Source organism: Athene noctua, chromosome 1, assembly GCF_965140245.1.
Source record: "Athene noctua chromosome 1, bAthNoc1.hap1.1, whole genome shotgun sequence".
Classification (NCBI taxonomy): domain Eukaryota; kingdom Metazoa; phylum Chordata; class Aves; order Strigiformes; family Strigidae; genus Athene; species Athene noctua.
In genome coordinates, this window is record NC_134037.1 from 160,950,822 (window position 1) to 160,975,354 (window position 24,533).

The window sequence follows — 24,533 nt, forward strand, 5'->3', positions numbered from 1 at the left end:
CAGTGTTAGGCATTTTACTGGTTCTACACAGAAATATTTAATCAACTTCAGAAACAACCAACGTCTGCTTTTTATGACACGTACTTGACTTAGATACAGAATCCATAAGCAAAGAAACAAAGCGGAATTCATTGATACAAAATTGTTGAAACCAGACTCAAAACCATACGCAGCATAATGCACTTTAAATTAGTGGTAAGAATTGTTTTAGTGTTTTGGAGTGCTCTGTAAGTGAGCCCAATCCATGTTAAGCTTCTGCTTTTACATCAGTAAACAGACTACAGATGTAGTCGAGCCTCCACAGTATCTCTCTCACTTGCATACACACTTTTACCCACAGAAAATTCTTACGGCTTGGAGTAGGCATCCTAGCTCGTCCTGTTTGGATGAAAAAGGCTTTTGTCAACTTTCTCCCTCCTTTTTTTTTTTTTTTTTAATATTAATCTCATGGCTTGGTATACTTTCAGGTAGAAAGTAGAAGGAAAGATTGTTTAAAAAAGTCTTCATCTAGTGTATGTAAACAGTATCAAATAATATAAATATATCGCTTCCTCCCCTGAGATAGCCACACTTTATTCTTGTCTCTTCTTATTCATATATTCCTTCACCATAATTCCATCCATTCATCTATAATTCTGTAAATGCCCAGTAGGTAATCAAACATATTTTCTTTCATTGTAATTAGGTATGCACCCTAAATGTCCTTAAAACCAGAAAGCCTAACAAATCATTCATCTAGTCATTTTCATTATTCAGGATTTCACTAGATACTTGTTTTCATTGAAAACTGGATTAATCATATTATCCACAAATTCTTAATTCCCTCTCCGATCAACTGTTGCAGAACAGCTAAGGAATCTGTTACAAGGATTAACTGACAAATGTAGGCACTTGGACCTGTGGTGATCTTCAACCCCTTCAATGACCTTCAACCCCAAAATACATTTGAAAAATGTCAGCACATCCTTTTTCTTCTAAAAAATGATAGAGCTGCCCCAAATCCATATGATTTCCTCTGGCACCATGTGCATCAAAGCATTTTTCCTCCAAAGTGGAGAACTTTCTTTGTTTCTGAATCTCAGCATGTCCTCCGCCTTCCAAAGAAACATCTTCTCTGTGCCGAATGAGAATTCTTTTCCATGTTAATCTCCTTACTCTGAAAGAAAACAGAGAAATATGAATCTGTCTATAAAATAAAGACTGTTTTAGAGAATACCATGAAATAGCTATTATCACAGAAGCCAACAAATTCTTTCTGTACATATGTCTTGACAAAGATAATGGTTCCCCAGCTGGTCACGCAAACGCTCCCATAAGCAGGAGCTTGTTTCTTTATATCTCCTCAGGATTCAAAAACATTAATGTTATTCCTCACAAAATAATTGATGGCAATGTGGTTTCGATTTCAGTGCTCACTTCTGCCCTGCCTGCGCCAAGAATTCTCATACTCTCTTAGCTGTTATAATCAAAATTACAATGTTCATTTAGTCTGCACCGCTTAGAAGTCTAAATGATGGTAGGAGAATAAAACATGAATGTAAAGCGATATAACAGCATACATATCTAACACAACTGGGGTATTGCAGTCTGTTGTTATACAAGTGAAATACAGAGGAAGATAGAAATAAGTGTGTACCATGTGGTACTTGTAGCTTTGATTGCTTCAGCCAGCAGTACAATAGGTATTTAGAGCTGTAAATACCTTATGATAAACACAAATACTTTGCAGACCTTTACAGGTTGGATTTCCCACCTTCTGGCCACACATACAACATGAAAAATGCAATATTCTAACTACTAATGGTATTTAAGCACAAAGGAAAACTAACCTTGACCAGAACTCTTCACAATTATTTTGTAGACCTTCTACACAAACAACACCTGGTTTCCCTGGCATGCAAAACCCAGACAGAGCGAGCTCCTTGGCCCAGTCAATAATATTCTTTCTCTTTTGCTTGTTGTAAATGTGATGACTATAGATCCACAATCGAGTGAATGTGATGACTTCTGGCTGGATGGCATTTGATGTCGGCACAGAGAAAGATGAAGGCTCTTTGTCAATGTAAGCAGATGCATGGTCTTTAACCCATTCCCTTGCACTCAACATGCAGGGCTCACCACTGCAGTTTTGCGTCAAATACGTTTTTAGATCAGAGTTCAGGTGAATCTGCTGAGAGCGGCTTAATAATGATGATCTAAAGAAAAAGAAAAATATAAATGCAGTGGTAATATGCTTACAACTTAGCACGTTTTTCAAACAGTTTTACTTCAAGCAGCCAAAAAAAAAATCAGGCCATATTTAGATGGTATGCATTTGCTATTGATCAATTTAAGTCATATCAGGTATAAAAAGGTCTATGCTAACTCTTGAGTTCATATATAGTACTACCAATCTGTAAATGAAGAAAAAGGTACTTGAAAAGTAAATATGGTGGCTTAACTAATTTCCTATAATATGCAAGTCTACTTCTTTAAACAGAAATGTTCCAATAAAAAATAACAGAAGCCTGGGAGTAACAGCATTTTGACAAGGAAAGAATAAGACCATTGAGTAACTTGTCACTCCTTTAGTTAGTGTTAAGCCTAGTCAAAATGGACAACAGTCCCTCTCTTGAGCATCAGACCTATGAGCAGTATCTACATATAATCCCTCTGTACAGAAGATGGCACTCTTCCATGCTTTTCTGATTTTCCTCATTTATTTGCTAAGGACACCAGAGAAATCATAACCTTGTAGATATTTCTTCAACACTGTTGCCCATCTGGCTTAATTACAGTAAACTATCAAAAAAGGACTGCTTTTTTCCTATTATAACTGTATTTATGTAGTACACAATAGGTTCTAAGTGTTTTTATTAGCCGTCCTTTTAATGCCATACCTCACAGTAATCTCTGGTAGAACAGTTGGATATTTGAATGGTAAAGCACAGGCCATAGAGAATTCCACCTAAAAACAAATGAGCAAATGTTCAGTTCAAGTAAGCTCTAAAATCCTACAAAGTAAAAATGAGTAGTAAAAAAAGAAGAAAGGTGTTTACAATACCATAGAGGCATTAGAGACTTCTAGCTTTATGTTCAGTATAAACTGAATTTTCGAAGATGGCATCTCTGCAGACTCATTTTCAATAAAGTGTTTTAGTTCAGCTACAGCCAGCTGGTCAGTCACAATGAACTCTTCCTCGTAAGGAAACATGCTAGACAGTAAATCTAATTCTGAAATTTGTATCTCTGCCTCTTCTCGGTTAGTCATTTCTGTTGTTTCCTAAGCAAAGAAATCAGGGAAGAAAAACAGGGCTTGAAGACTGGACAAAGTCCATTAACTACACCCACTTAAATCATATTAATCCCTACAGCCAAGCCCATCAAAACTAGCTCATGTGTGTTGGGCAGTTAGGGGCACGGAGATACTCTGCACGGTCCCTGTGGTTCCCATTGGCCTGACGGGACAGGTCGCGGTGCTGTGTCACCAAATCAACTTCTCTCTGGCAGGGCCGCACGCTCGGGGCGCTGCCGCCTCCACCGCGCTGACGACCACAGAGGTGGACGTTACGGTGCCTCGGGAGCCTCCACTGCCTACACCCCGCCCCGAGCAACCCCGGCCCCGCCTCCCACCGACGTCGCCCGCGGCGCGGGGAGGCGGAAGGCGCCCGCGCATGCGCAGACACGTCCTCATGCCCGCTCCCGTCACTGCCCTCCCCTCGCCGTGCTCTCACGGCCCCACAATGCAACGCGCCGGAAGCGCGCATGGCAGCCGGAGGCCGTCGCCCCGCCGCCTAGAGACGAGGTGAAGTTGCCGGGCTGCCCCGAGACGGAGCTATGCGCCACCAAGCTGTTGGCTCTGCGACGCCGGCAGGTGAGAGACGGCGGCCCCCCGGTCCTGCCACCGCGCTCCTGCCACTGCGGCCGATCTCCTCCCCCCCGCCCCGCGACTCACTCCTGCGGCGCTCCGCAGCCTCCGCTCTGGCCGGGGCACTCGGCTTTCCCGATTGGCTGCGGCGCCTGTCCGTGAAGTCGCGGAAGGCGGGCGCGGGCCAATCGGCAGCAGGCGAGGCGGGGCGGCATGGTGGGGTGCGCGGCGGGACCGGGCGGCACGTGGGTGGCGCGGCCAGGCCTGACTCAGCCCAGCTCGGCTCAGCCCCGGCTCAACCCGGCCGGCGGGTCGGAGTGAGTGGGGTGGCCCGGCGAGCGGCTGGGCGCCGAGTCGGGCGCCCAGCCCGGCTGTGTCGAGTCCCGGAGCGCCGCTGCTCCCGGGATAGGGAGTATGGGCTCCCCGCCGGCGGCTGGGGCCCAGCCTGCTGCCTGGGGCAGGCGACCGGCGCACCCCGCTGGTTTCCCTCTGCAGGCATTTTTCCCGGGTCTCCGTCCGACGCAGGTGCACTTTTGGTCGTTTGCGGACTGCGCTGTCTTATTTAAAAAATAAAAATAAAGCAAGCAGTCGTTTTATTGCTTTAGCTTTCGGTCTCTGCAGCACTTTTCCTCGTGTGGGCTCTTCCGTGGAAAAGGCTGGTGAAGAGCCTGTCAGACAAGTCTGTCCAGGCACAGCGTGGATTAAATTGACGGCTACATCTGTTCGTGCTGTCCTACCTTCCCGGCAGGAGCGAGGTCGATTTGGAAAGGATTTTAATGGTTTAGAGTTCTTCATAAAATATTGTAGTTTTTTTGCGGGAAGATGTGCTGTAGAGGGAGTGTGTTGGATGAGCTGTCATTTCTTTTTCGGAACAAATTGAATGCTAAGTTGTAAAAGGTGGTAATTCTACTCTTGATGAAGCGGCTGACTACCTGTCACTTAACGTCTGGGTAATCTGCCCTAAAAGCGTGCTTCGAAGAAGTTTTTCATCCTAAAATCTTTATAGTTTCTGTCCAATTCTCTTGGGCTGGCTTTGGTTTTTGGCTGTGACAGCTTGAAGCAGGCACCTGTGCTCTATGGCCAGTGTGCTGTTGAGTACAAGCTAAGAAATGGTTTTGAAAGGACAAACGTTACAAGTCAGACTTAATGCTGTGCTAACGTGTTTACATGCAGCATGGACAGCGGGGTTAGGCCAGCCTTCAAAGGCTGTGTAAGAATGCAGAGACTCGATTTTGATCCCTTTTAGCTTGCATGTTTTCACTATAGCATATGTTGATTTTTAAGTTTACCTGATAGTTTTGAATGACCTTTGAATGTGAGATAAGGCACAGGGCCTTACAGAGACTACAGACTAGAAGCTAAAAATGCCCGACCGTATGTGCAGTAGTCAGCTTTTTGAAGGCAAGCAGATGGTTTAGGACGCTGTAACAGTGGATCAGTCTTGTCTAGAAGGGTCTACAGAAATACCAAATAAACAGACCGCACCTGAATTATTTGCTCGGTATGTTGGGAAGTTGATGATAAATCTCCCACAATGAAGAAACTGAAAAACTATAACTCCCATTGTCTGTATATTTTCAAATACATTATTTGTGTGGGTGTCAGACTTCATCAAAGATACAAGGAATTTACAGTAAAGAAAATGGAAAGATTGTAATTGCGAATAACTTCAAGATTTATTTGGGACAAACCCAATTCTTTTTCCTAAAATACCTGTGCTATTAGTTAAAGTACAAATTCTAAGGGCTTATAGGATTTTTTGATACTTAAGTTTCCTATCCTGTTCTTTTGTGCAATGCGTTTGATTTAAGGTTTTAAATCATTTGGTTTTTATAATTCACACTGTGATCTTGCTTATACAGCAGTTACAATTGTTTCATGTTAAAGTATAATTAATTTCTTTTCCTCTGAAAGTATCAAATAAAACCAAGTTAATTCACATAAAGGGATATCTTGGCCATAGAAATAATTTATTGTTTAGCAATGAACATTTAAAACCAAAGCATACTTTTTAATTTACTATTTTTCTTTTCTAGGTCACTGTTTCATGTAAGAAAAATTACAGACTACAAATATGGGAAAGAAACGCATCAAAGGCAAAACTGCACAGTCTGAGTCTCTGGATACACTGGGTATGTTTCCTCAGAGAAGTCTGTGTTCCTAGTGTTTGTTTTAACCTCAAAGGGAGCTTGAAAACTCATTAGTATTAGAAGGCCTTTACATTAGTCACTGGCTTTGAAGTCTCATTTACAAAGTGTGAGTTTGTATAATTGAAACTGAGATCTACCAAGAAACGTAAGTGTTGCTACTTTAAGTATGCTAGAAAATAATAATCTTGTCCTGAAAACTATAATTATTTTCTGGTTTTCAAGCAACTCAGATGCACAGTTCTTTACTAATACAGAGATCTTACTGAATTGTATAAACTTCCTCAGAACTTAAAGAGTTTGTAGAGTCAGCTACTAAGTTTGTCATGATAGGTTTAAGTAGGATTTTCGTAATGAAGAATTTTGTTGCAGAAGATTCTTGCTTCCACAAAAAAGATTGCGATTAAAATATTTCTGTGAAACCATTTATTTGTCTTTACACTAGCAACTAACTTAGTACTGATGCTGGACACTTCAGCTGTCTAGTCATAGTGCTTTTTGCTTAAAACCTCTTTCTCACCTTCTGTTCCTAATCCCAAATAGTTAATGTTATCCTTCTAGTTGTACTAGATCTCACCCTTCTGTTGAAATTTGATTTGTTATCTTTTTTATGTTGTTTATTATAGCTCTTGTTTCTGCTTGTGCCGTGTAGTATTCTCTTCTATCACCTTGTCTACCAGGTCACAGATTGAGTCTTGCCCATCTTTTCTGTTGATTCTTACTGGAGAAACAAGTTGAGCCATGCTAATGTAGCAGTGAGAGTTTTAGGCAGGAGGCTTGGTGTGATGGCCTGTTTATTTTATGTTTGTCTACTTTACTTTGGTTTCCTGGTTGTCCTAATATTGTGGTAGCTTCTGTCTCCTATGGCTTTTTAGGTTTTGTTTTTGTTTGTTTGTTGTTTTGGATTTTTTTTCCCTTGGAGTCAAGATCAATGTCTGCTGTGACTTCCTCACTTTTCTCCAGCAAAGAAATCAGTTATGGTGCAGTTTCTGGTGGCATCTCGCTTCTTTGGCTAAAAATAGGCTAGGTTACCCTGACAAAGTCCTGTAAAGTCACAAACGTAAAATAGGAATGATCATTGTGAATTCCACTGTAATAGTAGTGGCCAGTATGCAATAGGTTTGTTTCAAAAAGACTATTCTGAAGTTGTAGATGAAGCTTGTGGTTTTTTATAAAGGCTTAAAGAATGCATGTAAATATCTGTATTTAGTTCTTATTGGCTAGCATTTTTACTGTGGTAAAATCCTATAATTTTGGAAAGAAACAGAACCGTAGGTACAAAGCTTTTCACCTGTTTCAGATCGTGCCAAGAAAATGTTGCTATCTTGAGACTGTATCTTACATATGGTCCTCAACAAAGATTCAGAGCTGTATGCCATCTGAGCAATAAAAATACCTCTGTAGCAAAGGACTTCAGATAGTTGAATTATGTAAACAGCTGTGTAATTGTTCTTAATAATAGTTTCACAAAAATGTGATTTCTTTATTTTTTTTGGTTTACGTATTAAGTACATACAGCATTTTTCTTTTAGCATGGGTTTGTTTACTCTGTGTTCTTTGGCTTTTACGGTAACTTTGTACTGTCAGATATTTGACCCTGTATTTATAAATTTTTACATTTGTAACTGCGAATAGTGATGAATTGTAGGCTGCTGATGATACATGTCTTGGAAACTTACACTGTAAAAAAAAAAAAGGGGGGAGGTGTGGAATAAAATATGTTCCTCACTTTTTATTTGGAAGAACTTGAATCAGTTTGCATATGCATTGTCTGTCAATAGCAATTTCTCTGTATGTGATTTAGGCTTACTGACAACTTCTCTTAGTGCAAGTGACAGTGTAACCAACAACCTTAAAAATTAAAGAAAAGAAATAAGATAATTAAACTGGTAATAGCTCTTAGCAACACATGCCCATTCTTGGTGTAACCATTCTTAGCAGAGTTTAGTTAAATAGGTGGGGTTCACACCAGGTCCAGAAGGTGCATCTCCAAGTAGTATTGTACTGCAAAGTGATAATGGTATAGATAGGATGACTCTGCCATTATTTTTTTTTTGCCATAGTCTGCTGCATAATTTCACTGAGGCAGCTCAGCTGGAAGCGTAACCTCCATAATCTCCACTTTTATAGGCCAGCCAGGTGCTGCCTTGGTGACTGGGAACCGTGGCAGTGGGCTGTGGCTGCTCCCTGGGAGGTGTGGGAATCGTAACGCCACAATAATAGAAGCCCACAGCCTGGCATAGTAGGTAGGTTTGTATCCAAAAGTTTTGTCAACTTCTCTGACTAGATGTAGATTTGAGCAATACCCTTTTAATTTATTTTTTTTTTAGTAATGCAGTAGTTTAGGATGCAGCAATAATATCTCTGGATTGTGAATGGGGGTAACAGAGGGTTTCTTTCTGATATGGCTGCTAAATTGTCAATGTTTCTTTGACTTTAGAAAGGCTATCCTTGTTTCTGGATTGCTGCCTGTGTCTTTGAGATTGGCATTTGTTACGATACCTACATCCTTCTTGTGCTTTTTATTTTGTAGAACCTGTGTGCAAGCATATTCGTAAAGGATTGGAACAAGGTCATCTGAAAAAGGCACTGCTGAACGTGGAATGGCATGTTTGTCAGGACTGCAAGGCAGACAATAAGACACAAGAGAAATCCGAGGAGGAGACTGATGAAAGCCCTTCGATATGGTTATGTCTAAAATGTGGCCACAGGGTATCTCTTGTTTTGTTGTTAATTTGTCTTGCTATCTTGCGGTGTCTCATAGTGGAACAAGAGAGCTTCTGATTAGACTCTTAGATTCGCTCTCCTTTTATTCTAAAGGTGGTGCTACATAAATGATTTTATGTACTGTAGTGTAATTAAAAAATGCCTGTTCTGAATTGCAGATAAAGTACTTAGAAGCTTGGTACAAAGGCATTTAGCAGGCTTAAGGCTAAAACATAATTTTGAGGACTTATTTTCTTAGAAAGTCAAAATTATTTTGCTAAGAAAATAACAGCTTGTGTTAAGCCTCTCAATTTGTGATATTTACAATAAGATCTTATGCTTGCATTAGTTTACTAAACTTAAAACTGCATGCTGAAGAGGTTTTTGTTCTGTTCCATTCTTCAAGCAGTTCAATCTGGAATTTGCAAATTAGATGTTCAGTCCCTGAGCAACTTTATAGTTATTCTGTACTCAGTTTCTCTCTGCAGAAGTGTCTTGAAATAGACCTATCTGTTCATCCTAATTAGTTTAACGTAGTTAAAGAGTTTTCATTTTAATACTTTGTTTACTCTAATATACTCTAACTGTATGTATGTTTCATCAGTAGTCAACTGGATTTTGTGACGCTTCTGGTTATCAACATTGTAGGGCTGTGGCAGAAATTCTCAAGAACAGCATGCTTTAAAGCATTATACAACGCCAAGATCAGATCCCCATTGTTTGGTTCTCAGTTTGGACAACTGGAGTGTGTGGTGAGTTTGTCAGGCAACAGTTATAAAACATAGCTAGAGGGCAACAGAGGCTGGGAATATAATTTGAGTTTTCTTTGTGAATTCTAGGATTTATCTCGATGTATATAAGGCATTTTAACACACAAAAATCCCAGCAGTCTTTGCTGAGATTTGCTAAATAAATATTACTTTTATTGCAAAATTCATAACTAGAAAATGTTCATAATTGTAGTTGAAATTGACCAACTAATAAATGCTGTTGACTGTTTTTTACTGCTTTTGCTTGGTCAGAATACTGACACCTGGAAATAAATATTGATATGTAGCTCTAAATCTTAACTTCCAGTCTTGGAAGAAGCTTCTTTCTGATATGCACTTAATGACAAACTTATTTACTGAGAAAATAAAAGTAATTATAACTTCTTAATACCACATGTATAGTTAAGAGGCACAACTGTAGAATTACAAGATGCTTCTAGGTCAGCCAATACAAATTCCATCTCCCTGGTATTACTTCCTCCTCTTAAAAGGAACAGTATGTTACTGTATAAGGGGGAACCTTAATTTTCTAAACTGTGATATACAGTGTCTGACATAAAGAGTTTTCATTTTGATTATTAACTTTTTCTTAAACTTACTATTTGTCATTATGTTCATTTTATATAACAATATCTGTTTACTTGATCATATTCAACATGTGTAACAATCAGTATTTTTATTGAACTCTAGAATGGAAATGGGCGTTATTAATAACATGTATTCCTAATGAACCAGTAAATTTCTTTTTGTGAATTTAAATTAGCGTTAAAATTATGGTTTTTCAAGTGCTTTGTTTTCTCTTCTAAAACTTACATAGTTTTTAAATTAAAGTACTTGCAAATGAGAGGAAGTTGTCTAAGCAAGGTGTTTTTCTTCCTTCTAGAATTTCTTGATTGTACAAACTAGCACAAGAAATTAATCAGATTCATATATTGGGCATAAATTATTGTTATAAATCAAACCTACAATCAAGAAACGTATTTCACAGTAGGCCTAACACATAAAAGCAAAAGCAGTTTTGATCAGAATTTATTAATGCTATGCATATGTGAGTAAATCTCTCTATGGTATGCATGCATATGTGTTTGAAATTGGATTTGTTATAGTACCTGTAAACAGTTAAAAGAATTGTTTTGAACTTGGAGAGAAAGAGGAGAGTTCTAGTAATTCATTAAGTTCTGCAGTTTGGGTTTACAACAAGTGCGATTGTGTGCATTTTCAGTACTGGTATGACATAACAGTTGCATCTACTTTATGTTTTTTTCCCCCACTGGTCAAACAGCCATCACTGGAAAGACTTATTCAAATTTCTTGATTCCTTCAGGGTTACCTCCACAATTTTTGATGGATGAAACGTTACGATGTTAAAATTTCCTATGGAAGTAACTATCATTTGTTATTCCAGGAGGGAGAATGCTATTTTTATAATTAGCCAGACAGACAATAAATATGTACTCAGGGATCCAAAAGTTGAGCCAGTTTTTTTAATGAAGAAATATGAAAATCGCAGCTAATTCCAGGGATGCTAGAGATTTAGGGAAGTACTTTGCTACAGACTTCTGCTTTTAATATCAGAAAATAGTCTGATTTAGGGTAATGCTGAAACCTGCTAAATGTATTTGTGTCTAAGAATTGTAATTGGTGTGTTTCAAAGTGCAGAAGTATTTACGTTCTCTTCAATAACTTTGTCACCTCTTCAAAGAGCTGTTTGGGAAGAACTACAAAATCGATACATACAACTTTCCTTCAGCTGTATGTGTTCTGGCAGAATTTTACTCTTACTTGAGCCTTTATCACTACAGCTTCACTCACAATTTTGTTTAAAACGGATCAGTGGCTTAACGATGTGCTTTTTTGCTTATAGAGATAAGTAGGTTTGTATCAGGAGTGGAAGAGCAAATAAAAAGTGTGCAGGAGCAATGAGGGACACCGGTTTATTTCTTACCCGATTTAAATTAACAAAGTACTTGCTTGGCTAAAATACTCAGAATATTTTTTTCACTCCATAACATTTGTAAATCATTTCCTTTAGAGCCTGATATCTTAGTTTCTTGATTTTGGCAAAATTATCCCTGCATTTATTTTTCTTTCAACAAGATTTCTAATTAGGCACATCTTTTGAGAATCTTACTTAGATTTGTAAATTGCAACTTCCAGTCACTGAAATAATTTAATAGAGGTAATTTTTAAACTTTTTATTTTCTTGATCAGAATTAGATTGAGCTCTTCTCTAAGACTTCTAAATATTAAAATAAATCTTGTAATTTTATAACTGTGTAATGAATTGTATCAATCAAGCAAAGAGTTTAGGATCTTTAACCAGTAGAAAAAAAACAGGATTAATTGTTTTTCTTGGGGGGGGTGGGGTGGGGTGGAGACAGGTGCTACATATGCGATAATGAAGTTCCATATAATACTTCAACCCGATTGGGCCAGACTGTGGATTATGTTAGAAAACAAGTTTGTATTGACTCATCACGTACAGGTAAGTAATTATAGTATACATACAGTAAATCTGAAGGTCCCTTGAATGTAGGAGACAGTACTGTAAATCCAGAATGTACACAAAATGCAGTTTAACTTTTGGAGCCCCTTATGGTAAAGTAAAAAGCTAATTTCTTCCCCCCTGCCCTTTTTTATTCTCTTCTAGAATTCTGATAGCATAAGTGATGTCCTAGGCCATGGACTTAATTGGAACAGGATTTTGCTCAGTGTCCTGTGAACTTTTACAGCCCAGAAATACAGGAATAGGAGGGAAAAAAAACCCACAATTTTATTGTGACTTTTTAAAAAATGTGATATTTGGTTGTTCTGTGAGTAAGGAGTTGACTTTCATTACTTAGGAATGCTGTGTTTATTCATCAGTATTGCTTGGTCTGTCTTGACATCTGGAGGAAATTTGTCATTGGTTAAGGATAAGGTGATTTGATTTTTTTTAAAAGTATTTTTGTAGGTATTTGTGAATGTATCAGCTGGAATGACTAAAGTCTCCAGCTGTTGCAGCACATTTCCTAATAGAAGAAGTATACAAGAGGATTCATCTGCTGGGTCTGTACGTTTAATATAGGTATCTGCGGTATCTCTAAAATAGTGTATTCAGCCTGCAAGCTACCTGTGAAACTTGTTGTTTAAAAGGAAAAAGCCCAGCAAACCCCACCGGTTTCCACAATGTCAAAACTGTTTTCGTACAAGGCATTTTCACTAGAAAACTTTGAAAAATTTCCATATCAAAATAAATACTGTAACTCATGGCTATCAAAAATTCTAACACCATCCTACACTGGAGTGAAATCATAGTCCCTTTGGGGAATGGATCACAACCACCCAGCAATGCCAAGTGCCTGTCTTTTTTGTTCAGGAAGCAGCTGAGGTTTTCTCACAGGGACCAGAATCTTTGAGTGATTTTGGTCAGGCGTTCGCAGATGTGTAGTTTCTTTACGTTTAATATTTGAACTTCATATTAGTTGCCAAAATTTTCTTCTCGGGTTTGAACTGGAAAATGGATGAATACCTGGATGCAGTTGTTGTCTGTTTCAGGTGTCCTGTCCATTGTCTGTCCATTTGCAAAGATTTTTATTGTCTGTTTTCCTTACTTTCTCTGAGGTGGCATTACTTTATTTTAAAGTTCATCTTGGCTCACAGTCCTATTTATCAGAAACCTAATCAATAGTAAACTGCCAAACTGGCAGAACCAGTGTGGGTGTTGTTCTGAAAATTACCTGGAATACCCTTATGGTTTTATTAAACAGGTCATTGAAATTTTGAGCTATACCCCAGAGTAATTTTGGGGAAAACATATTTAATGTATCTTGAAGAATATAAGCCTTCTAGGTTCATCTGTTCGGGTTCATGAAATGAACATGGGAATGCTTTGACAGTGGCAGGCCTGTGCATTTCATTTCAGACAGTAATACTGTGACAAAAGGAATATTATCTCAGATGCCATCTTGCTGGATGTTGCATAAAGCCCTAGCATAGGCAGTTTTTGCAACAGGAATGACACTTCAGATAACATGTGCAGAGTTTCAGAGATTGTTGGCATGAATGGCTTGTGGGCCAAGTGGCATGTTTAAATTGTATGCTGATCTGACATGGCATTTCGGGGATTTCTTGCTATTTCTTGTTTTGTTTATTTTTTTATCTCCTGTTACCTAGACAGTTGAAGAACCTAAATGAGTAGTGTTACATTTATACAATTACAGAATTAATTATCATATGTTTAAGTTTTAAACAACGTAGATTGCTGCTGCCTATAATAACTTTCCTAGCCCATTCCCTGTTACTGGGTTAATATGTGGTATTTTTTTTTATTATTTCAGTAGAAAAACAAGAGAACAAAGAATTTGAAAATAAAAAAGTGGAAAAAGACAGTAAAAATGAGCAAGAAAAAGAAGTCTCACTGAAAGAAGAGAATTCTCGTTCGAGTAGTAACTTGGAAGTGACTGTGAAGGGACTTAGTAACTTGGGGAATACATGTTTCTTTAATGCAGTGATGCAGGTACAGTAGCTATTGCTGCTCTTAAAAACTTTGAATATCAAAAAAACCCTGAACCAGCCCATGAGAACCCTGCCCCAGTATTTTACAGTGACACAATTAGAATGTCATTTTCATTTGCCACGAATGATGGGTTCTTTCTAAAAATAGTGGGTTGGCCCAGAGAAACATGAAGAAATGGCACTGCAGGTTCAGACTTGCTCTAAGGGAAAAATATAACAAACTGCCTTGTCTTTGAGGGACAGCATCTTTCACTAATGTAGATTAAGCATGCTAACTTCCTAGTTTAGTAAAAAAAGTGAAATAGCCTGGCACATCACCCTTGCTGATGTCTTAGGATATAAGGGATTAATACCCAGAGACCATGGGTGTTTACCGAAACAAAAATATCTCTCTCAGCAACAGGAAATCAAAATAAAGTAAATGCTAACAGGATGAGCATATTCCATTGCTGTCTTGTGTGTCTTGCTCAGCTGTTTGGATAGAATAAACTTGCTCTTTCATGTATATTAAAACTTGCATGTAACCTTGTGCTCTTTGGCTCTTGATATTGAAGCTTTACTCAAAATTCCCACTGTACTTACAGGTTTTAGTAAACTGTTTGATTTTTTTTTTTTTTAAAACATGTTTTAAACCAAGCAAATATGCAGACTGCATTTTAGCTTTTGATTTTAGAAAAGTGTGTCTTTAGAAACAGACACTAGTGAATACTGTCTAGAACAACAGTATATTTAGGGGTTCTGCAATCTGAAGTAATATATATAGAGAGAGGACACTTGGAACTCCTATTAGCTATAGGGAATGCAACCTTAACTGTCAAACACTGTGTTTGGGAAAAATAAATTGCTACCAATGTGGTTGCTACAAATTCCACGACCAGTGGAACTCAGCTGCCCTTCCTCTTGTTTCCCAGTTACCAATCATTCTCTTTCTTTTATGTTTGACAGAATTTATCACAGACTCCAGTCCTGAGGGAGCTGCTTAAAGAAGCTAAAATGCCTGGCACAACAGTTAAAATAGAATCACCTGAGTTATCCATGGTATATATGCTTTGACCTCTGTAGTGTTTCTTCCCATTGTTCCAATCTGTTAGAAACAAAGCAATATTCATCTCTGGATTTTAAAGCTGTTTCAGCTAAGTACTAACAAGATGAAGAAGTAAAATCGGGAATTTTACCATTGACTTCCATAAAGCTGCTTCTGATGGCAGCGGAGGTATTTTATTCAAAATGATAAGCAGTGATTCAGTACTCTAATAGTTGTCAGCAAAGGAATAATTACATTATGATTACGTTATTTAAAGGAAGAAAACGTGTAACTTTTTCTATAGTTTCACTTGTCAAAATGCAAAATAGGAGACTAGGGGATGTCTATAGTGCTAATTTAAATAATGCATCTGTCATTACAGTTAGGGATTTGGATGGGAAAGAAGGGTTGTGCATTTTAAGAAATTGTATTTTTTTCCTAATAAAAGCAAGAAGTCCAGGGTTGCAACTAAGCAATGAATAATTAATGGTTCTTAGCCCAGTGTTTTGGTATCATCTCATGAGAAACCATGTCTTGATAGTTTTTGTCAGGTTAACTTACTGCTGCTTTGCAATTTTGTGTATTCTATCTTGTAATAATGTTTTTAGTTTCAATGAAGTGTTTAGATAAAGAACAACTTTGTTGCTTTTGTTTAAAACAGGAACCCCAGCTGATAAAACTAGATCAGCCAGGTCCTTTGACATTAGCCATGTATCAGTTCCTGACAGAAATACAAGAGACAAAGAAAGGGGTAGTCACTCCTAAGGAACTTTTTGCTCAGGTTTGTAAAAAGTAAGTATCTGTACAATTGCATGTCATAGTGAGTATAACAAAAGTTTCTTAGTTATTTAAAAAGTCCATTAGTTGTTTAAAGAGGTCAGCTTTCTCCCAGTTTTTTCTTGAGCTCACATCACAGCATATGAAATTTGTATAATACTTAAGTTTTGAAGGAAGAGGATAAAGAGCAAAATACAAATTAATAGAAGTAAAATGAAAGCTATTCAGTGACATATTCTGAATATGTCATAATTTTAGAAAATACCATATGTAGACACTTGTTGCTTTTATATACATACATGTTTGAGACTATCCTTTTGTGTCTGGTATGAATTGTTTTTACTTTGTTCATCTCTAAGTTCAGTTATACTTGACAATTAACTGTTTCATTTACAGAGCAACACGATTTAAAGGTTATCAGCAGCAAGACAGTCATGAATTGCTTCGTTATTTACTTGATGGAATGAGAGCAGAAGAAATCCAAGTGAGTGCTAATTTCATAGTTGTGCATACGTTTCTTTTTCACACCCCAGACCAATACTTTTTCCTCTGCTGAGGGGAAGAGAATGTTCTTTCTGAGGTAAGCCAAGCTCTGTAGAGTGGTTTGTGCTGCCCATAGCAGTTACTTGAAGCATATTAGCAACAGAGCTGTAGAACCAGGCAGCCTCTAAGCAATGGGGTTCTGAAGGAACAACCACTGGTATTACTGTTTTCACTTAACAAAACTATTCAAAGAAGTTTGTGGCCTGTATCTCTTACATATATTGCACACACTGTTTAGATTAGATTAGATTTCTAACATAATGATATTTTCTCCCTTTTTGGAAAGCAGTGTACTGGTTATTCTCTATGCTTTTCTGATAAAATCAAGTAGAAGGGTTCAGTTTTACTTCCTCTAAGGGTCTTTGGTTAATTCAACACCTGTAATACAAATATCCTTCAGAAATTGATTGACTTGTCCAAAAATTCTACAGAAAAAGTGTGTTTGAAGTATATGTAGTAACCCTAAAGAATGTCTTAATTTCTGAAATGCCTGAAAGTTCATTTGTGGAAATTCCTCTTTTTTTTTTTTTTTTTTTTGACAGTTTTAATTTGGGCAAGTATTTCATCTTTGGGCAAGTATTTCATCCTTAGAGTGATTTTCTTACATACCAATTTTAGCATTACGGTTGCAAGCTGTTTCTTGATTGGTTATTTTTTTGATATCCACAGGAACTATTTTGTGTCTTTACAGGCATTTGTGTTTTTTGTATTGGTTCTCTTAATCGGTGAATTAAACTTTTTCCTCCATCTGAAATGTTTTCTAAAATGAACTAGTTAACTGAATTAATTTAGGAAGTTTTACAGTGTGTATTTGTTTTGAAAATTTCAGCAAATAAGTGTTGGAATACTGAAGGCACTGACTGACTCTAACAAACAAAATGAAGAAGAACTTAAAAAGAAAATTAAAGGTAAAATACATGTTACTGATGCGATAATTTAAAATATTCTGTTTCACTGAAGTACGCAAAGTAACACTAATAGTATCATCTAAAAGATACATGTTTAACTGTACAACTTTATTCCATCTCTTGAATATGTGTGTATCTAGAATATAAAGCTCAATACTGTTAGTGTATTTATTTGAATGTCTTACTGAACTTGGTGGCATTTCCTTCTTAACAGTGTAAGAGATTTGATTCTGTAGACATTATACATTAAAACATGTTTGTGTAGTGTTTAATCATTCAAATATTATGTAAGAAATCAAAATATTAGCACATCAGTATAATGATTTATTTAGTCCTAATAGTCTATTTTTACTTATCAGTGGTATAAAAAAACCCAAACAGTGAACAGAAGAATATTTAAACTTTGCAACATGACTTACATTAGAAGCTGAAGACCAAGTTTAAATTTAGAATATGTGCTACACTGAAAACATAACTTTAGGAAATTGGTTTTGTTTGTAGGGCACCTATACAGACAAAAGTTGGTGCTTGTTTTTTATGTTCAGACAGTTGAGTGAAGTCCTGAGAGAAAACAGGAACTCTTACTGGGGTGTAGTATTTCTGAGAAAATGGGGAAATGCATTTGAGTTGAGAAAGTGCTAAAGGTGTTGATTCATTCAAGGTGTCTTCTGCGAATGTGTTTTTGCCCCCATTCCTTTGATGTATGAAAGAAGCTTAATTTAAGAATCTTGCTGTTCTTCCTGAAACTAAAACACACCAATTCATTCCATCACACCTTTTGCATACTGTATTTTTTTTTATTTGGTGTGCCATAACTAAATTGGTTGCCAGTATAGTATATGTCATATTATTAACTTTACTATATATTTTGTCAATTCTTAGAATATGAAAAGAAAAAGGGAATACGAAGTTTTGTAGATCGAATCTTTGGTGGAGAATTAACCAGTACAATTATGTGTGAGGACTGCAGAACCGTGAGTAAATGAACTGCCTGCTTTGGATAGTCTAGAGCATAATTTTATGTAATCTTCAGGAGAACCTCAAAGTAACTATATGTGGAAATAAGTGAAATTGGAAAGGCTTGCTTCAGTTAATACACTTTTAAGAGTTGATTAGCTGTATGCTTTTCAGAGTGGCTGGAATCTTTCTTCCCTTATGTTATAAAGCTAATCTTTCAGTTGCATTCAAAAGCCTTCCAGAAAAAGGTCAGCAACAGCAAACTGCCTCTGCCAGGGGAATTCACTCTCAGATTCATAGTAAATGCCTTCCTGTGGCACAAATTGTAGAGTGAATGAATTGTTCTACTACCAGTATTATGCTGCCAGGGGCCCTTTCCTTTTTCATCAGATTAGGTCTTTCCCTTTCCCACACTGGAATGACCATGGGATTGACAGGAGAATAGTTAAGCAAGAAGGCACTATTGGGATAATGCATCCTGAGAATGAAGTAAGTAAGGATATTAGTGAGTGGGCTAGATGAATGTTATGACACATTACAGATATTGATCTCATAGGCCCTAAGGTGGGTTCTCACACTCCAGGCCACTAGAAAACTGAAGTTTATAATAGTATTTCTTGCTTATTTCTGTCATAATGTGACTGCTAGATTTTGGTCACGGATAGCTGTTTGTGAAGGTAGATTAGCTGTGTCTTACATTTGTATGCACACAAGAAAGCACACATTGAATGCAAACAAGGCTATGTACAAATACGCCTATTGACAGCCACCCAGTCACTTCCAAACAAAATTAAATTGGACTCTTGTATATTAATTTTGAAGGTATCCTTGGTCCATGAGTCTTTCCTTGATTTGTCACTTCCTGTACTTGATGATCAGGTAAGAAATTGTACGTGCTTGCTTTTTGGCTTAGTTTTAATTTGCTTATAAGGAAACACATTTATTACATAATCATTAGGGAATGAATTTATGCATCTTTCTAAATTTCTCTTTTGAAAGTGAAATTTGACCAGAAAAATAGAGAATAAGATTTTCATGAGAGTAATTCCTTTAAGTTGTGGCTCACGAACTGTCTCTGGAAAATCCTTGATAGTGTGTGGTGATCTTGCTGCTTTGTCAGTTAATGTTTCTAATGTAGAGATTGGTTTAGGGAATAATCTAGTATATTCCAGTGTTATCTCACTATTGTAGAAGACTGAGTTGCAAAAAACAATGTTTCCCAACTCATCTTCACGGTTGTAAAATGGAACTAAATTGCATGACAGTGATGGGTACATAGTGGTTGCTTGAATGCTACGGGGGTTTTGTTTTTTCTTTCGTTTTTTCTTCCATTTGCACTGAGTGCAAGAATATTCATAATATTCAGGTTATAGAATAAAGATAAGAAATGTTGGTAGGATAATATGTAAATATTTATTTGATCAATGTTGGGTTTTTTGATCGGTCTCTAGACACGGAAAATACAGTATTTGCTTTGGGCTTCATATTGGTAATCTGTGTATGTAATATTTCAGATTTGTTATGTAGCACTGCTCACACAAAAGCTAATGAGTAAATACTGAAATGAAACCCCTTCAGCCAAAGGTATCATACATCTTCTGCAACAAACAAGTTTTTGTTTGCTTCTGCTAAAATTGTTCTGTGGCATGCAGTCAACTGAAAATGTCTCTGCTTGTGAAAAAACATACTCTTCAGTGCATTTAATGAGATTGACATCTGTTAGAGCCAAAGGTAATGTTCAGAATTTGGCTCTTGGTAGCCTTACTCTTTCATACTGTTTCATTCTGCAAGTCATTGTTTTTGCATGTAGTCCCTCTGAGGTAAGACACCTCTTTGGAAACATTAGGGTGGCATAAATTAGTTAGTTGTATGTTATAGTCACTAAAATGGTATCTTGAGCTGAAAACTTGGATAACATCTTATCCCCCCAATTTTCTTTGGAATACTGTTTTGTTATTTAGGACCGTAAGATTTCTACTTCTGTGGTTGTTTTGTGGCTTTTTGTTTTTTGTAGAAAGTAAAAATTACAAATGAGAGAAATGTTAAAAAAAACAAAGAAAAGGAATCTGAAGATGAAGAGGATAAAAACAATGACTGTTATCTTAAGCAGAGAGATGAGCCCCCTGGTACAAGTAAGCACCTTCAGAAAAAAGCAAAGAAACAGGCCAAAAAACAAGCCAAGGTTGGTTTTGATAAGTATTTCACTTTTATTAATGAAGTTCTTGCTACTTGTGGTAAAACAAATTCTTTTTGCTTCCTCGGTTTAGAAGAGGGAGACAGCTTAGAATTTCTCCTCACTCAAATGCACAACTGAAAAGACCAGTTGTATCTATATCTTTGCTATTAAGAAGTTACATGTTCTCTTAAGAGTTGCTGTGCTAGGAGCAAGCTAATACCCAGAGAAATTTGAAATTTATGTTACCTATCTGAAGTAGCATTAATTTGTATCAGACAGCTGTTCTCCAGTCACTGATTGCAAGAGTGTTCACAAAACTTTAGAATAGAGACATAGGAAAGGATTGGGAAGATATAAAGGGAATCATTAGCTGTATTTTGAGGATACTGTGTAATAAGGAGCGGTGGGAAATATATCTGAGTGAGGATAAATTCAGTATTGGTTGAATTGATCAACTCTGATCATTAAATTATAGATTATTCTACCCCCTCCTGCCCTTTTTGTCTGTGGCATGCTACAAGAATTTCGATTAAGAAATTAAAAATATCATTTGAACTTGTTCTGTTTTTTCGTATTCTTGTATATTAATGTATTACAATTTGCAGAGCCAGCGCCGCCAGCAAAAACTTCAAGGAAAGGTGCTTCACTTGACAGATATCTGTGCAGCAGAACAGTCAGAAAAAGATGTTGAGTATAACCAAGAATCAGAGACCGAAATTAACTCTGAAACTCCTGATGTGAAGCAAGAAGAGGAATCACCAAATGATCATCACTGCTTAACTGAAAAAGACTTGAGTTTACAGGGAAATAATACAGAAGTTCAGAGCATGCATGAAAATACACAAAAGCCAGAACAAGATTGTGTAGAAAATGAACCTCTCACGGATCTCCCTATGGAAGGCTTAGATTCTCCTATAAAGTTTGTCAATGGCCTTGACAACCTATCTTTGAAAGATGAGGATGATGAAAATAAAGATGAGGAGGAGTTTGCTACTGACTTTTCTAAACTACACTTGGGTGCCAATGCTGAATCTGATGCAAGTACCTTAGATGACCTTCAGACTGTTCCCGTCAAGACATGTGAGGTGTCGACTGAAGATCCAGAAACAGCATTTTGTACTCTTGCAAACAGGGAAGATCTGAACCCAGAAGAAGGTTCAATCCATCACTGTTTGTATCAATTTACCCGTAATGAAAAACTTACTGACACCAATAAACTACTCTGTGATGTATGTACACAAAGACGTTATGGACCAAAGAAGAACGTAAAAAGTAATGACAAGTTACCTTTTAAATGAGAACTTTAAAATGTGTCCCTCTCTCCTGCTTGGGTGGGCAAGGGGGAGAATGTCCCTAAACTCATATTTGTGTCATTTTGACTTGGATCAGTTGAACTAGTATTCAGTGGGTAGGTTGTGAGGACCTCTTTCACTCACATTAACACAAGTAAGTTCTTAACTGAGCAGACTAGTAGGCTACAAGTTGGGTGCAGAATACTGCAGGACTGAAAAAGAAGAGTGAACAAAGAGGAGTGGGTTTAGGGGAAGGGGAAGGGCATTTCAATCTAAAACTTCTTTATGTGGATGAATGTAGGGAGTAGCTGTTTAGTAAGTGACTCTTCTTTTATCAAACATGAAAATTCTGCTGTGACGTTCATAGGGTAATCATGTTGGTGTTTGCTCAAAAAGGCCAATAAAAGCCACATGCAGTGTCTGCCTATGAGAGCTGTAGAGAACAAGCAAGAATTCATCCTGCTTGTGCTCACTGCTCAGATATGGTGTGAGCGGTTACTTTTGTGATATGGCAGCTGTTGTACAGTTCATCATTTAACATGTTAAAAAGCAGAATGTTCAGTTTCTCAGTTGTAGCAGATGACAGCAATCTAAATAGTGAAAATAAAAAAATTCTTGCTGTAACATTTGCTTAGATGTTAATCGTTGGTGGCTTTTCTTTTCTGCAGGTGAAAAGACATATGTTTATACTAACGCCAAAAAGCAGATGCTAATCTCTCTTGCTCCTCCAATTTTAACTCTTCACTTAAAGAGGTTTCAACAGGTAAGTAGCAGGCTGATACTACAAAAGTGTGTATGTATATGGTATCAGTTTAATATGTATGTATGTACATAATACTAGTTTAACTTAGAACTATGTTAGCATATTTTCATTTCCTATAAGCCTGTTTTGGTTTGGGTTTTTTCCCAAGGTTTGGAAGACGTTGGTGTGCAGCTTTGGTTTTTGTGGTCTTTGAGGAGTTGGTATATATTTTCTTGAAAGAATATTCCATTAGTTATCTGGAAAACACTGTTCTGTGAGTTCATCTGCAATCTGTGCCCTCACTATTGTTATTGTTTACAGTATCTTAGCATTAATTGTTTTCTGCTACTGCAGCAGTTTATGGACTCTTACATTTCAATACAGGTAGGATAGGATCCCTTACTAAATGAATGTATCAAATAGGTCAGTAGAATTGGAAGAGAGGATTCCAGACCTTACTGAGGGGGCAAGGTGGAGAGGTTGAATGGAAAGTGATGCAACTTAAGTCTTACTTATAAACACTGAAGTGGCTTACTTTGTTTCGAAGTTGTAGGAAAATATTTAATTCAGGGCTTTATCTTTTCAAGAAAGAGGAGAGGAATGGGGATGGGAGACAGTATTGCTGCTTCTAAGTTTAAAGCTGTTCAGTATTTTGGTCCAAATACTTGAAGAATAAGCAAGGTGACTAGGTGAAAAACAATTTCACAGAGAAAATGGAAATGTATAGCCTATTCCAAGAGACAGTAACATGATTAAGGAGATAACATTTGTCATCTTCTCATTTTTCCAGTTTGATACTGGAAGATTATTTGAATAAGGTGGGAGTAGAAGTTGCATCAGTTTTAACCATGTAAGATTAGATCCTTGGGCATATTACAATATCTGAGAAACGAGAGATGTCCATATAGTACGAGAGCTGATTCTTTTTCCGCTTTTGCTACCACTAAGTTACCGTAAGAGTAAGTTGAAGACCTGTCTTGACTTGTGGTCCAGTGGAGCATGTTGGGGCAGGGAGGCAATTCTGGGAAAACCTTGGGCCTTGGGGAAAAAAATAAACAACCCAATGTTGCTTTTTCCCAATTTTGTGTAATGTAAAGCAGATTTTGTAGTGTTGAAACTTTAACCTGAAATTTTAGTGACTGAGCATGGTTTTAATATGCTACATTTTAACATTATGGGGTTTTCTTCTACTTTGTTTAAGGCTGGATTTAATCTCCGGAAGGTTAACAGGCATATCAAGTTTCCAGAAGTGATAGACTTGGCTCCTTTCTGTACTGCTAAATGTAAAGTAAGTGGGAAAACAATCAGATGGCTAAGCAGCTTAATTGTGAAAGGACAGAATCTTTGAAGCTTGACAAGCATTCTACAGATACTTTGCGTGATAACACGGGATAAGTGGCGAGTGCAACTTGTACTTGAGCCAGTGTGCTTCCACTGATCATAGCTGTAGTGCTTGCATGAATCTGTAATGACCAGTTTCCCTTTCATCAGCAAACAAATCAAATGAAAGAGTTTACATTCTAGCCTTGTCCTAAACTTTTGCTTTTATAGAATGTGACTGAAGGGAATACCAAAGTATTGTACTCTCTCTATGGAGTTGTTGAACATAGTGGAACAATGAGGTCTGGGCACTACACTGCTTATGCTAAAATGAGAAGTATGAACAACCATCTCTCTGATCTTGTCCTTCGAGGACAAACTCCTCAAGGTAAGTAGTTAGTTATATTTTACGATTTATTTCTTACTGCCGAACAGTAACAGGATTGATTGCTTCAATTCTTTGCAATAAATTTTACTCTTAAATTTTTCCTTTCACAGCTTTAGAAACTGAACCAGTAAAAGGGCAGTGGTTCCACATCAGTGATACCTATGTACAAGCTGTGTCTGCATCAAAAGTGCTGAGCTCTCAAGCCTATCTCCTGTTCTATGAGCGCCTGCTGTAACTCATCTGAGAAGCCTTCTTGTCTGTGCAGCCATCTTCATGTGGTCTGAAAGAAGAGAGACTTGCAAATCATATTAACATGTTGGAGCTACTGTATACAACTGCAGGAATATACTTTGTGCTTCTTAGACACACTGAGGTGGTTAACTTATACTTTTTCCAGTGTTTTCACTACTTTTAAATAAAAGGGTTTTTTTCAAAAGTA

At 37.3% G+C, this 24,533-nt stretch overlaps 2 protein-coding genes across 3 annotated transcripts; one reads left to right on the forward strand and one right to left on the reverse strand.

Annotated features, from left to right (window-relative positions):
• Positions 1-126: 126 nt before the first annotated feature.
• On the reverse strand, positions 127-3,961 carry RWDD2B (RWD domain containing 2B). The gene is made up of 5 exons (XM_074902483.1): positions 3,935-3,961; positions 3,044-3,262; positions 2,880-2,947; positions 1,830-2,195; positions 127-1,156 (listed from the first exon to the last, which is right to left on the reverse strand). Exons 2-5 carry the CDS (start codon positions 3,248-3,250, stop codon positions 919-921), a joined length of 879 nt encoding a protein of 292 aa, XP_074758584.1. The 5' UTR covers positions 3,251-3,262; positions 3,935-3,961; the 3' UTR covers positions 127-918.
• On the forward strand, positions 3,731-24,533 carry USP16 (ubiquitin specific peptidase 16). 2 transcript variants are annotated; one of them, XM_074902460.1, is made up of 18 exons: positions 3,731-3,853; positions 5,884-5,979; positions 8,528-8,706; positions 9,349-9,452; positions 11,852-11,955; positions 13,790-13,968; positions 14,913-15,005; positions 15,653-15,783; positions 16,165-16,252; positions 17,141-17,219; positions 18,102-18,193; positions 18,999-19,055; positions 20,191-20,358; positions 20,958-21,624; positions 22,313-22,407; positions 23,588-23,674; positions 23,938-24,094; positions 24,205-24,533. In XM_074902460.1, the coding sequence occupies exons 2-18, from the start codon at positions 5,922-5,924 to the stop codon at positions 24,327-24,329; spliced, it is 2,463 nt and encodes an 820-aa protein (XP_074758561.1). In that variant the 5' UTR covers positions 3,731-3,853; positions 5,884-5,921; the 3' UTR covers positions 24,330-24,533. The 2 variants fall into 2 exon arrangements, with proteins under 2 accessions (XP_074758561.1, XP_074758570.1); XM_074902469.1 differs by having other exon boundaries at positions 13,793-13,968.